Raw genomic sequence first — 14,337 nt, 5'->3', positions numbered from 1 at the left:
TGTCCTAGCACCCACTGCATTCCATATAGCCTTTAAAAGTCCACTGCATCTTTCAAGCTTTCCAGAGGGTGGCTTCACCCTGTTCTGTGCAGTCTGGATCAGTCTGCTTGCCTGGGTGATGTGTAATGTATTCCTCATAGGGATTCCTTCCCTTCACACCTGGGAGGAGTTGCCTCTAGAGGCTGAGGATTTGTGCCCCTTTTCCAATCCTATTTTCTATGCCCTCTTCCCTAGAAAGGGATCCCAGCTCTTTGGCTTCCTAACCCTCTCACTTCAGGCTCCTGGCCCTGTTATCCCAACATGAGAACAGCTGAATGACAGTGTACTCACCTGGATTTTGACTGAAATCTTCACGGATATCTTGCAGCTCCCTCAGGGATAGAGATAAAAAAATTCTATCTTACTTCCTTGTTTATAAATTCTTCCTTTTGTTCCTTCCTGAGTAGTGAACACCTCATTCTACTGCTCTCATGCTGGCTCTACTTTGGAGTAGCCTCCCTCATTCACCTCCTTCTCCTGTTCCTCCTCCTGAGTGAGCTCACTTTCATTTCCAGTATTTCTTCTGGTGTATGATGTCAGTGATTCAGTGTCAGGTTGGTTCTCTAGCTCAGCCACCGTGCCGGTTGCTGGGCTTGGAGTAGCCACAGTACTTGTCACATTGCCATCAGATCCAGAGGTCTTCTCTTCCCTCTGCCTGTACGGATCAGTGATGAGCAGAATGATTGTGGTTCAGCTGGAGAAGGGGGAGGTGGAGAAGGCATTTCCCTCTGGATGGGCCCTTGGAGGAGCAAAGATGTAATTTCGAATCCTTCCCACTGCACGGCGCCCGAGGCAGATCAGTGTCACGACAGAGATGTTATCGTGCCATGAGCCGGCTGACACAGTACCTGATAACCCAAACCAAACCGCCAGGGGTGATAGAGCACAACAGAGAATGTCTGCAGCAATTTACACTTCACACCGCTCTGGCAGGAAATCCATCAGCGTTCTGACCACTGACTATTAAAGTAATACAATCAGTGCTTATGCGGAGTTTGTTTTAACATGCTCTGGTCATATCTGTCTTTATCTCAACCCTCTGTGCCCCTTGCTGGGCATCAGAAAAGACTGTTGTGGTTTAAGCTGGCAGGCAGGTGAATACCAGGTGATTCTGAATATAACCTGTTCTTTTGTATTGCACTCACTGGGACCTGGTCAATAGATTGCCTTTTTTCAAAGTGTAAGGGGAGGGATTGTGCTTTTAGATAATGTTCATAATGTCAACTAATTCTTGCTTCAGGCAGCTTTTTCTTCTGGAAGTGTTTGTGTGGGGAGAGTTCCACAGAGGAAATGTGCCATGCACTGGAATCAGCAGGTTTTAGCCCACAAACCTTGTTGGTAAGAAGTTTATTACATATTTCAAAACATTGATTTAGTATTTTGAAAACAAAATATTGAAAAGAAAATGTCTGCATGTTGTCCTTTGGATTACTGCTATATTCAGGCTGTGCTCAAATACCTCCTTATTCAGTTCTTTAGTTGCTCATATTTGCATTTCCCAGTTAAGCCATATCAAAGGAAACAAAGAAGAAAATATTCTAGTAGAAAATGTGAGTATTCTAGTGGGAATATCTAGAATATTCATTAAGGACTACAAGTGTAAAATTTTCAACTATAATATTAATAACTCCTAATGCTTGCCAAGTTGAGCCTTCAAAAGGGAGTGTTTTATAGAATGTCTTCCTAATTAAATGTACTGATTGTATTATTTAATTTCAATATGTGTCATAGAGTGCATTGTGCTGTATATTTTTAACTTGTGGTGTTAATATAATGGTTCATGGATATAACATTTTTACTCTGTAACACATAACTTATTTGAGAAACTGTTTGCATTAGGTGTGTTGCAATATTAGAGTTTCATTTTACTGCTTCAATTCCATATTCTCTTTTTTTACAGTCACTCCTTCTCAATTTATGGCTTTCCAAGGAAAAAGATATTCTAGACAAACCAGATTCTGTCAGTTGCCTTCACACTATGCTGTCACTTCTGAGCAAAATGAAAGGTGAGTTGTGCATTTAAAATACTCAAAGGCAACTTGTTATCAAAATTTTGCTACTCTAACTAGAGTCTGTTATCACTTTGGGTTTCCCCCCCTCACAAATTATGCAGCAAAACTTAATGCTGCATGTTCATGGACTAACTAATCATACCATGTTTTCACTCTCTACACTAAGTTGACACAACTACTATTTGGCACCAGAATGTGGCTGTCTAGCTCACTTTCCTCACATTTTTTGAATGTTTAGTCCCATTTCTTTAATTTGTGCTGACTGGCTCTCAGGCATCCTTTACTTTATTGTTGCTTTAGCAGCACTTGTAACTTGAGTACTCTATAAAGTCAGTTTGCCGTAATTTGGAGTAGGTTGTACATACGTTGTACATATGAATAAATGCTGACTCTTCTACTCACAGCTGCTATGGATAAATCTGTGCCAGGTTCCCTTGTTGCCTACTTCTCCATAGAGCAGCATTAGCAGCTTGAAAAAGGAAGCATGAATAAGCTACTGCTGCTGTCTGAGTAAATTAATGCTGCTGAACCAAGGTAGCCTGAAGGGAGACAGCTTGAGTCCAATGAATATGTGTGGCATCTTGAAATCACAAATGAATCTGTCTGCATTGTGAAATGTAGCATCCCTTAGATCTTCAAAGCATGCAGCAGGTTTGCTACCTAGTGATTCAGATCTATTGTCTGTTTGCTACAAGTGAGTTTTGAGAATGAGTAATTCACATTCTGCTTTAAACTTGAGTCGCAATCCAAGAACCCGTGTGCTAAGTATCTGGAAAATGATTATGTAGAGTAATCAGAAATTGTTCTTCATGGGCAAGCTGTGTTCACAAGTGCTGGTTCCGGGGTTGGTTGCTCCTGCACGGTGGCCCCAGCTGAGTTTCCCGCTCTCCCTTTGCTGCAGTGGCCATAGACGAGTCGTGGGACACGCAGTCGGTGTCCCCGTGGTGGCAGCAGATGCGCTCGGCCTGCCTTCAGTCCCAGAGCAGCGCGGCTGCCCTGCTCTCCGCCCACGTGGGACACTCTGTAACCGCAGAGATCATCGACAGCGTCACCCAGAAAAAGGTAACTCATCTCACACCTCCCCTTTCTCCCAGTTACTGTCCTGGTAACAGTAACATCCTCAGCATTTGTCCTTCCAACCTGGGCACAAGGGTGACAAGCCTGAAAATTTGCATTCAGATTTGAAGAACATTATGCTAAGATGAATGAATGATATGCCAGAATAATTTACTAAACATATTTAAATATGGAAACTGTGTATTGAGTTTCTTTTTCAATAGCAAATTATGTTGATGAACTTAAAGCCTACATGCTTTCCACATAAATTTGAGAAGTCCACTGACCTTCGGATGGAAAACCTGTTTTAACATAGTTGAGATTTTTTTTAAGTATACCATTGAATTTTTGTAGTACCTATGTTGCTATCTCTTCTTAACATGATGGATGCTTGGTTTTCTTGGCAGTAAGTACCTTTACCAAGTTGTGATTAAGGCTGTAAAACTACATACAGCATTTCAATTCAACATGGAGAACATTATCCCATTTCCAAATAGCACCAGGCAGATGTGTCTGAATGAGATTAGGTGTGATGTAGGTGCTATTCAGTGTTGTAAATAAAACCAGAGCCTGGTTCGGCTTGGAAGGCACTTTAAAGATGGTGTGATTTCAGCCCCTGCTGCTCTGAGCAGGGACGTTTCCCACTAGGCCAGGTTGCTCAAGAGCATCATTATCCTTGCCTTGAACATTCCAGGGAAGGGGCATCCACAACTTCCCTGGGCAACCTCTGCCTACCACCCTCACAGTAAAGAGTTGCTTCCTAATAGCCAACCTAAACCTTATTTGTCTTCAAAGCTATTCCCCCTTGTCCTGTCACTACCTGCCCTTGTAAAAAGTCCCTTTCCTGCAGACCCCTTTTAGGTACTGGGAGGCTGCAATGGACATCCTGGAGCCTTTTCTCCTCCTGGCTGAGCAATCCCAACTCTCAGCCTGTCTTCATTGGAGAGGTGCCCCAGCCTCTTAATTGTGTCTGCCTTATAGCTTTTAATTAGAGAACAGGAAGTGTTTCAGTATTTTTGCACATTCACATGAACTATTGCAATTCTGTTTATCAAAATTGGCAGTGTTGCAAAATAGAGATGTTGATATGTTGCAACATACTATCCTTTACCTATATGCCCTCTTTGCCCCTTTTGCTTTGGTTCTGCTTTAAAAAAAAAAAAAGTAACAGATTTATTTCCTTCAAGATTTCCCTTCCATAAAGCCATGTATCTTCCCCCCACTTTACTTCCCTACCAATCTGGAAAGATTCTTGGGTTTCCTGGCAGAGCTTTTGCTGATAGACATGAAAATTATCAAAATAATACACAGAACTGCCATGTGGTGTGATCCAGTATTTCTGGGTACATGATCTATATTTTTTAATATGATAGGAAATGGAAATGTAGGTGGATTAATCATATTTGGGGAAGGTGTATATAGTGGAGGATTTAAAATTAAATCTTTTTAAGGAATTCTAACTCACTTTTCAGCTGAATATGAACTTAAAAATGGGACTGTAAGATGATCCTTCAGGTCCTTTTATTTCCTTTAGGCTAAGGATATGTGTAACTTGTGAGCTTTGTGGGATGTTAATTGATCTTTGCATAATAGTTAATGCACACTTTGAAGTAAATTATTCTTTAAAATGCATTAGCTCTTGGGATATAGCTTTGAATTTTAATGCTATGCATTTTTTATGAGCAAAATTGTGGTGCTTTAAAATGAACAGACCTAAACCAATTTATATCTTCTGTTAGTTTTCCCAAATAATTGTAGGTTCAGACACAGAATCCTGGGAAGCACTTTCCCTTGATTCTGAATATTGGAAACTTCTGCTGAAACAGTTAGAGGATTGCCTGATACTTCAAACACTACTGCACAGCAAAGTGACCAAAAGGACAAAAAGAGTTTCATCACTGCAGACTGAGCCTTTGGGCAGATTGTCTGTTAAGAAACTGCTTGAAGCTGGAAAAGGTACATTTTTTTTTCTTGGAGAGATTGTTGATTTTCCTTCTAATAGACTTCTGAGCCATCCGTACCTATTTAATGATGTACTCTGCACTGGAAATTGTTTTGCTGGACAACATTCTTAATTTAAAAAGCAATGTAAATCATGTAGAAAAGTGCTTTAAAATTGTTAAAAGCTATTACTATAAAGACTGCATTGTAAGCTTCTGATCAGTTGATTAGGAATTTTTTTAATTGGTAGTGTTAGCTGTATGTAATTAAAGGTATTAGTTAAAAACCCTGTATTGTCTCTTGTTCTTAGATTGTGAACCATAAATAATCTGCAATACCTTGACTCTACCTCTTACTTTTCAACATCCTAGGAGGTATTGCTGACACTGTAGCAAAGTGGGTTTTTAGGCAAGGCTTCAGTCCGATTATACTGAATGTGGCCCAGTACAAAAACACTGCAGACAGTACTGAAGAATCTGTAGAAATGCACGATAATCTCTTTCTTGAGGAACCAGAAGCAGCTGCAGGCTTGGAAAGAATCCTAGGTAAGAAAATAATGTAAATTTTTCAAATTATAAAAATCTGCAGAGGCTGTTGTTGTGAAGTAGCAGAAATTTTAATGGAAAAAGGTCTGTCTTCTAACTTCAGATTTTGTTTTGCTAGAGCTGCTGCAAGTAGCATATCAACAATTTCCATGTAGTCTTGAAGTGGATGTACTCCATGCACATTGCTCTTGGGAATGTGTAGTGCAGTGGAATAAGGACCCAGAGGTAAGAAAATGTCTTTTGCAGGGGATAATGGTTAAGAAAAACTTGATAGAAGGAGCTTCACAATTTTCTGGTAGTTTATCAAAGCATCAATTAATAAGACTGACTTTGAAAGCAGTTACTAGGTGCAATTTTTCTGTGGCAAGTGGAAATTGAATTGAGAAAAGGGGAGTATGTCCTGAGGCTGAATGGCACCTCACTGTACATTTCTAAGCTATCAGATTCTCAATACTTGAAGTGTGGAAACTGGGTTCAATTTGAAAAAGGTTTTTGGCTGTTTGTACTGTAGGTACAAAACAGTTTCAGTACTTCAAAACAGAGGCATATTTTTCTCTGTTCTAAATATGCTTAAACAAGTCACAGAATGCTAAATTTTTTAGACTAGAACCCATTCTATTGTGGGAGGAAAGAGGGATTTCTTGAATATTCTCAGATTTCCTGGCCACTGCTGGGAGTTGTCATAAGATAGAAAAAGAATTACTTTTTTTCCTCTCCTGTCCTATAGTTTCTATAAGGGAAAATGTTCTAAGTTCAGATGATGATAAAAGTTAAATTAGAACACCTTATAGCTGTGCCACATCACTTGATGTAGAAGATTCCTCTGAGATTTGTTAAAAACTTACTCCATCATAGCAAAATTGAATAAAAATTACTCTTTCTATCAGAAATGGATTTTTTATTTGAAAAATAAAAAAAATACTGTTGTCAGGTGAGGTGCCTTTCAGCAAAGAGTATGTGAGCAGGACTTACACTAAAAAACCCCTGAAATTACAGTTGGCTTCATGATGACTGAAACAAACTGCCATGCATGCATGCGTTTGTCAGATATTGGTAAGTTATTCTGCTGTTGCAATTTTCTCTACAAGTTTTATAATTGTCAAAGTAAAAGCTTTAAGATAATCTACCTGGGCCCTTTAAGAATTAGTAATTTACATTTGAAGTAAGTTTTGAATAATGTATTGACTTGTACTTTCATTTTTTTTTTCCATAAGGAAGCATGTTTTCTCAATAGATCTATAGATCATCTAAGATGCATCATTAATGCTCACATTCAGCATGGTAAGTACAAAGCTCTTAGTAAAAATGATCCTTTGTTAAATTGTAAAACAGATTGGATGTTTGTTTGAATGAATGCTGTTCATAATAGTGATGGCCAGTTTGTCTTAAAATCACCAAACCACCCCAAAACTTTCTGCTGACATCCATGCTTCTCTCTCCCATGGTGAAATTGAGTTTCCATCACAACTGTGGAAGTAAGTTAATTATATAAAGTTGATGTGTTCAACTAAAAGCATTTGAAAATAAAATTGCTCTGAAATGAATTTTTACTTGTATTTAAATAGTGGAACATCAATTGCAGTCAATTACTTTTCATGCATTTTTTGATATCCTCTTTCAATGAAAGTGATGGCCATTTTCTTTTTTGTAGACTATTTATGTATGCAAATAGGTGCTCTCTTGATGTGTACTTAAAATGTTTAACCCAGTCTGCATAATAAAATATTTTGACAAGTTATTAATTGCACGTATGACTATTTGATCACCAGTGTAGTCTCCTCCTGAGAAATCTAAACTCCAAGTATAATCAGTGAGGATAATTCACAATTACTTCTTGTTTTGTTCACCTCCTTGTTCACCCTTTTCTATTCACCTGGAGTTTACAAGACTGTGATTGTTCTAGGTATTGCTCTGATGATGTGGAGTACATTCCTAGTAAAAAGGCTTTCTTCTGCTACATATCTTATGGACAAGGTGAGTGCAGTGTTTTGAGGCTGTTTTTGTTACTAACTAAAAAGTGAAACCAGTATTTATAAACATTTTCATGTTGATGTTTTGTTTTAAAAGTATTAGGAATGTACTAAATCTTTGATTTAGCTATTCAAATCACCGTTTATTTGACTTACTATGTAGCTAATGTTTGGAAGTGATAATGAAATGCATATTTTAAAATATCAAATCTGTTGGATGATTAACTAGAGGCAGTTGATAAACACTGGGTGATGTGTTCTGAAGACTTAAGTGCAGTTTTAGCTTGTAATTGCTAAATAAGAAATATTTGTGAAACAGTTTGAAATTATTTATGTGTGCATATATAATTTTTTTTTTTAGAAAACAATAAATATCTTAAGTGCCTCTGCCCGTTTCCTGTTATTACCAAGGATCTCCAAGTCCAGATTTCACTGCAAAATACAGAAGATGTTGTTGAGCACTTAACTATTGCTACTATTGTAATTTAGCTTTTGCTCTATTATGTAGCCTGTCTGCTTAGAATTTGAGTGGTCTTTTGTCCCCGCTAAGCTTCAGGTTTTTTCATGCTTATAACTATGCAGTGGGACTGTTTACTGGAAGGCACTTTAGGAAGAATGCTCCTTGTAAGTGGGAGTGACTTAAAGAATAAAACTACAACACAAAAGCTGCAAGAATTTGCTCTCCTGTCCTGTCTTTCTTCTGCTTTTCTCATCTTCTACCTTTGCTTTTTGTTTAGCTCTCTAAGAATATCATCTTCCCCATTCCTTTCAGCAAACAGGCTCAGTTGTGTACAGTTGTAGGAAGTGTTGCTTCTGCAAAAACCCTTTTCCAGTTTTTCTGCATGCATTTATGCAAATCCTTCACCATAACTCTTCTACCTGAGTTACACCTGCAGAGAAGAGAAAGGTTTTTATTAACTAACAGATTTCTTCCTAATACCATGCTTGGTGTTACAGCTTTAGTTCTGCGTTCTGAGAATCCCTGGGAATTTCTTAACTGAAATTTGAATGAGGACCTTGGGGTCTTATTTCTAATACTATGCTTTAAGAAGGATGAACTAAATATGGGCATCAGTGGTGTTCATTCCTTTACAATCTGTATCAACTCTTTTGTTGAAAACAAGATGTGCAATGAGCTGTATCATGTGGCTGTAATTGAGCTATTTTCTCATTTTTTATTGGGAAACTAGAATTGAAAGGTTAAAATGTGGGTAACAAATGTCATAATGAAAATTATTTAGTTCTGATATATTTTACCTTTTTTTTTTTTTTTGATAAAACAGGTTGGAAAAGCTCCAAAGGACAGATTATGTAGACGGGCAAGTAATACTACTTTTGTCTGAGTGGGAAGAAATAATTAAAAATGCCTTAAATGTAATGCTGGTTTATGATTTATTTTTGCAAGTTTAAAAAAAAATGAAAATGTAGCCCTAGAGAGAATGCTACAAATTTTAAGAAGTATAAATTAATTTTTATCTGAAAAAGCAGATTAGAACAGTAGCATAACTTCAAATATTATAGAGGGTAGGCTTGAGACTCTTAAGATGACAAATTACTATTATTTTTCATGCGTAATGTCATTAGTTAAAACTTTTTTGGAAGACAACTGATATGATCAGAAAATTAAATTTATTCGGTGGCATTGATTCAGTCTTCATTGGAGATACTGTATTGTAAATGACTACATTTACTTTATTCCAAATTTTCCTGTTAATCCTTTGTTGTACTTCAGTAAGTATCTGTTTACATTTAAATATAACAGGTTAAGAAATTGAGCTGAACTATGTATTTTATGTCAACTGTCTTCTCAGACATAAAGAGCTAATAAAAGCCTGTTTCAATTTCAGCTGAAACAATTTAAATCTCACTGTTTGTTACCAGGATGTAGGGATGAGTGACACAGCAATGACAGCTTTTCTTGCCTGCTGTTCAGAACTTCTGCAAACTTTGCTAGAGGTAAATTCTTATTTTTCTCATTGAAAGTAATGAACGGATGGGTTAAAATCTTTTTGAAGACTGTGGTTATACTAATTTCCGTCCTGCTCAGTTCAGACAAATGTTGCTGATATTCTAAACAACATGAAGTTTCCTTTTTACTTTCACTGCAGAGCAGGCCCGTGTAGGAGGTTTTTAGTGTGTGACTGCTCTGGTGTGTTGCTTGGCAGGCAGACGTGAGCAGTGATGAGATGCAGGCCCCTGTGCTGGACACTGAGGACGCCTGGGTGTCGGTGGAGGGCCCGGTGTCCATCGTGGAGCTGGCCCTGGAGCAGAAGCGCATCCACTACCCACTGGTGGAGCACCAGTTCGTGCTCTGCACCGTCCTCTACGCCATCATGAGGCTCTCGCTCAAGGCTGTGAAGCCACTGTCACTGTTTGACAGCAAGGTATAGCTTAGAAAGCAGATAATGAAGCACTGCCTTGATTAATACTCCCTTCCTCTTGGTATCTGGGATATTTGCTGGCTTTCGCACTTTAAACAGCTCCTGCATGATTTTATGAAATCCTTTAGTCCACTGTGGTGCACTGTCACCAGAATTCAGCTAGAAACTCAACCTTGGTAAGCGTCCTTATGAATAAAAGATTTCTAGTGACCTCATTTGCATGAATATCAGCATTTTAATTATTAGCCTGAAAATACTGCATAGTCAGAACACTGGATGACAGGTTTTTCTGGTTGCTTTGAGAAGTGCAAGACCAGTGGAAACATAAGTATTTAAAGGTCAAAAATGTTGTTAGTGTCACTGTTGTATCCATTATTGCTGATGATTATTCCAGAATTCCCAGCATCTCAAAAAGGATGAAAAATTTTTCATTTAACCCACAAAAACCACTTTGAAAAGCCACTTCATTTAAAATGTAGTATATTACAATCAGAGCTTGATCCTGATACCACAAATCGAGCTTTCCTCCTCCTATCATAACCACACTTTGATTCTAACAGAATTTGAACACAAATTACACAGTCTAGTGTAGAATCTAGCTTAATTCCTGCTGTGGAGAAAATAATTTAGTGCTGTAACACTGTTCAGATATTTTCCTTAAAGGATTTGTGGGAATTTTATAAATGCAGAATATTACTTTCCTTTTGATGTAGGCGCTTGTCTGCAAGCTCTCATCAAGCATTTGAGTCTGATTTTAGTATTTTGCCACAGGTCAAATTCCATTGGTTTTGTATTTTTTTAATCTGTTATCAGAAAGCATTATACTACCTTTTGTCATTTAAGAGTACATATTATGTCTTGAGTAAAATTAGATCCTATTCCTGTGCATCCATTATTCTACATACAACTATTACTATTAGCCATCCTCTTTTTACCTTCACTTGCTCAAGGTCTCCATTTGCTCTGTGAGCATTATTGAAGATGCAATACAAAATAAATTTAAGAAATAAGTGGTCTGCTTAGTATTGGATCAGAGTGGATTGTTGTATTGCTTATTTGTTGTATTGTTTCCCTGTCTTTGATTCCAAATTTTAGGGAAAAAATGCATTTTTCAAAGACCTAACATCAATTCAGCTGCTACCAAGTGGGGATATGGATCCAGATGTGTTATCCATACGACAGCAGGTAGGCAGAAGTTCTGTACTGAAAGTCCTTAAACTTCTGAACTTACAGATACTCCTGAGGTAACCTGTGATTTTTGCTTCAAAGTTCTTGCTCAAAGTTGTGAGTGCAGCGGTTCAAACACTGTGTTCGTCACAGAAGGACAGAGAAGTCTCAGAAGAGGATTATTTTCCTTTTGAGAAGGGGAAGAATTGGCCAACTTTGGCTGCAGACCTGGCTCAGTATCTTCAGATCTCTGAGGATCTGGTCAGAAGGCATTATGTCTGTGAACTGTACAGTTATGGGATGGATCATCTTGGTGAAGAGGTAAGAACAGCTTTTAATATTTTACAACAGTGTCGTGTATTCTGCTAAAATTACTTTTCACTTACTTAAGATGCCTGGAAGGGTTAGGCAAGATTTATCAAGCTCAAAAAATCCCCAGGCTGAAAAGTCAGCAACTATAATAATTCAGGACTAATAATAATTCCTTTATTTTTCCATTTCCCCGGCAAGAATCTGTGTAAAGCAACTAGTGGAAATGTGACAGGGAGTCGCATTACTGGTATAACTAGCATGGCCTTTTAATTTCATTATATTTGATAATTTCAGGAATTGGCTTCTTTTTAGGACAGAAAGAAATAAAAAAGGACAAAAAAACCTTCCTTGAGGGGTGGTGATGTTGCTGGACTGTAAGACATCTTGTGCTCCTGCTAATCACTGTAAAGTGCAGAGTAATTCTCTGCCTGGTGCTGCTCTGAAGCTCCTAATCCTGTGTTTTGTTACAGTAACACATAACACAAGAAACAGTCTCAAAGCCTATTTGTCCTTTCAGAATCAAGAACTTTCTTTTGTTATGGCTCTTCAGGTCTCCAGCTGAGTGAGCTGTCACACTGAAACTGTTTCTAGGCCCTTCGGTTTCTCTGCTTTCAGGCCTTCCTGCAGGTGGCTGACAAAGAAGTGCTGGCATCCCAGCTGCTCCTGCTGGCTGGGCAGAGGCTGGCCTTCGCTCTGCTCCACGGACAGATCAAGGATGGCATGGAACTCCTCACCAGGCTTCCTCCAACACTGAGCACTTGGCTCAAAGCTATGGTAAGTTAAACACCAGTTTGGAAAACAGGTTGATTTTTCTGAGGTTAACCAAGCCAAAGATTACATCTGAATGGCCCTTTCCTACTCACGGAAATAGGATTTTTTTCCCTCCACTTTTCCATTGTAGTTCTGTTTCATGGAGAGTAAAGCAGTTTCGTGTGTCAAAGCATCAGCTTGTGTTTAAACATTAGCAATTGGTTTTTACAAAAGTTCTGGAGGGCTTAGCTGTGAAATGACTGAGATGCTGAGTTTGTTTCACACAGGACCCTCAGGAAATCCAGAATGTGGACGTGCCAATTGCAACAACAGCCAGGCTGGTGAGCAAGGTGATCGAGCACCTGCCTGAGAACCACGGGCAGTACAACCTGGCCCTCAACCTCATCGAGGCTGTCGAGGCCATCCCTGCCTGAGAGCTGAACTTCATGGGAAAGTAATTCCACAGGGCTCTGGTTAATTAACAAAAAGAACAATGCTCCCCATCCCAGAATTTCAGAAGGTAATTTTAAATTGGAGTATATTTTAAATTCTGCACTAGTAAGAATATGTTTAGTTTCTAGTACACTTGTCAGTATCTGAACTGCTTTGTTATTTATTTCTGACTTGAGTGCTTTATGCAGTTGTTTAAATTGGGTATATTTGGCAGCAGTTTTACTCTCTCAACACAATCACATCTTGTGAAATTCTGTATTTCATGTTGGCAGTAACTGCTGCACTTTCAATGTTCCATGTATGATTTCCTTTCCAAAAGCAACTTTAGAATTAGACCCAAGAACTTCAGTCTCTAAGTTACCATGTAAAGCCAATACTGCTTTTATCTGAAGCTCGAGCTGGTGTTGGGCTCATGCCTTGTAACTGCATTATGTGACAATGACAACTGCACTCAGTGTAGGATGAAATGTGCTGGGGCCTTAGGCAAAAGGGAGAACAGCCTGGGAAGGAGAACCCAACTCTCCAGACATATGAGTATGGACTTTTAGTCCAGCTCTCCTTGTGCTGTCTCTGGGGTGCTGGGCTTCAGCTACAACTGGATTTACATCCCTCTCCATTATTATTATTAAGCTCTGCTGAGTTTAAGTAGGTCAAGGAATGTCTTACTGTAAGATTTTTCCTCCATCTTATCACTGTAGGAGATGTAGTATGCTATGAATCTCTGCACATGTTAACTTGTAGTCAAAAATGCTTAAAAAGTTGATCCAACTTCTCTGAAGATTGATAGTACTAAGTACTTTAGCCTTAAAACCCCCACTTCATTAATGGTACCTACAGGGAATCCAATAGTGAGTATCTTCACTATTGGAATGGTGTTGAACGTGGTTATCTGGCATTGGTGACTCCTGTTCACTACTTGTCTGAAGGAAGCCAGGAGAAAAATTAAATTGGTGTAAACATTTTGTCTTTGTTAGCTGAAATTACCAGCTCCATCCTGTAACCTGCTCCTCCTGCATTATATGTAAGAAACATTTGGAATATTCTGCCTTGCTGGAAGACAGAATTTAGAATTGAGTCTTATATTTCTGAAGTATGTGCTGCTGTTATTGAAGGGTTTGATTCCCCCCAAAAAAGGCAATACAGGTGGCTTGCTCCACACAGCCTCCTCCATCTGTTCTGCGGCCCTAGTTCCTGATCACTGCACTGCAAGGCAGCTGGTGAAGGATTCTTGCTTTGATACTCAATGTTTAACTTCATACAGACACAGCAAAGAATAGTCAAAATTCCAGTAAAATTCCCTGGTCTATGTTCTATTGTACTTCTCTACTGACTTCCATAACTGAGGTTAAAACAGCTGTAAAGGATAAATGGAAGAGGCAATATCACACAGGTGTCATGATCACCTTGCCTGACAGCACCTCACACTTCTGCAGAAATGAGTGAGCTTGAGATTTGGTCATCATGGAGCCTGAGGAAAGCAGAGTGTTCCTTAGCTGCATTACATTCCTCTATCCTGGTACAGCTGTGTAAAGGAATTTACTGTAACTGAGTATCATGTCAGAGCTGACACACTACACCAATCAAATCTGTAATGTACTGTAAGTAATACTCTGTATATAGTGCTATTTTGTGTTTATTTTGCTGTGGATTTGTGTAAATTGATTAAATAAAATTTGAGGTTTCATTGTGTCTTTTCCTTCCTTTTAGGGAA

The 14,337-nt window shown here is 38.6% G+C and overlaps 1 protein-coding gene across 6 annotated transcripts in view; it reads left to right on the top strand.

The window, feature by feature from the left end:
- The window catches only part of RAB3GAP2 (RAB3 GTPase activating non-catalytic protein subunit 2), a 42,162-nt gene extending 27,851 nt beyond the window's left edge, over window positions 1–14,311 (top strand). For all 6 annotated transcript variants that reach the window (XM_085576077.1, XM_077781867.2, XM_077781868.2 and 3 more), the window contains 15 exons: window positions 1,280–1,377; window positions 1,940–2,045; window positions 2,953–3,113; window positions 4,847–5,063; window positions 5,420–5,593; window positions 5,712–5,818; window positions 6,808–6,874; window positions 7,497–7,567; window positions 8,847–8,882; window positions 9,445–9,519; window positions 9,729–9,947; window positions 11,040–11,129; window positions 11,214–11,432; window positions 12,039–12,197; window positions 12,461–14,311. In XM_085576077.1, the coding sequence (XP_085432203.1) occupies window positions 1,280–1,377; window positions 1,940–2,045; window positions 2,953–3,113; window positions 4,847–5,063; window positions 5,420–5,593; window positions 5,712–5,818; window positions 6,808–6,874; window positions 7,497–7,567; window positions 8,847–8,882; window positions 9,445–9,519; window positions 9,729–9,947; window positions 11,040–11,129; window positions 11,214–11,432; window positions 12,039–12,197; window positions 12,461–12,607 (1,946 nt within the window). In that variant the 3' untranslated portion in view covers window positions 12,608–14,311. The remainder of the gene's footprint in view (window positions 1–1,279; window positions 1,378–1,939; window positions 2,046–2,952; window positions 3,114–4,846; window positions 5,064–5,419; window positions 5,594–5,711; window positions 5,819–6,807; window positions 6,875–7,496; window positions 7,568–8,846; window positions 8,883–9,444; window positions 9,520–9,728; window positions 9,948–11,039; window positions 11,130–11,213; window positions 11,433–12,038; window positions 12,198–12,460) is intronic.
- The last annotated feature ends 26 nt before the right edge of the window (window positions 14,312–14,337 follow it).

The sequence above is a fragment of the Lonchura striata genome, chromosome 3 (assembly GCF_050655825.1).
Source record: "Lonchura striata isolate lonStrDom1 chromosome 3, ASM5065582v1, whole genome shotgun sequence".
NCBI lineage: Eukaryota > Metazoa > Chordata > Aves > Passeriformes > Estrildidae > Lonchura > Lonchura striata.
Note: the sequence above shows the minus strand (reverse complement) of the source record. Positions and strands in the feature narration are given on the sequence as shown.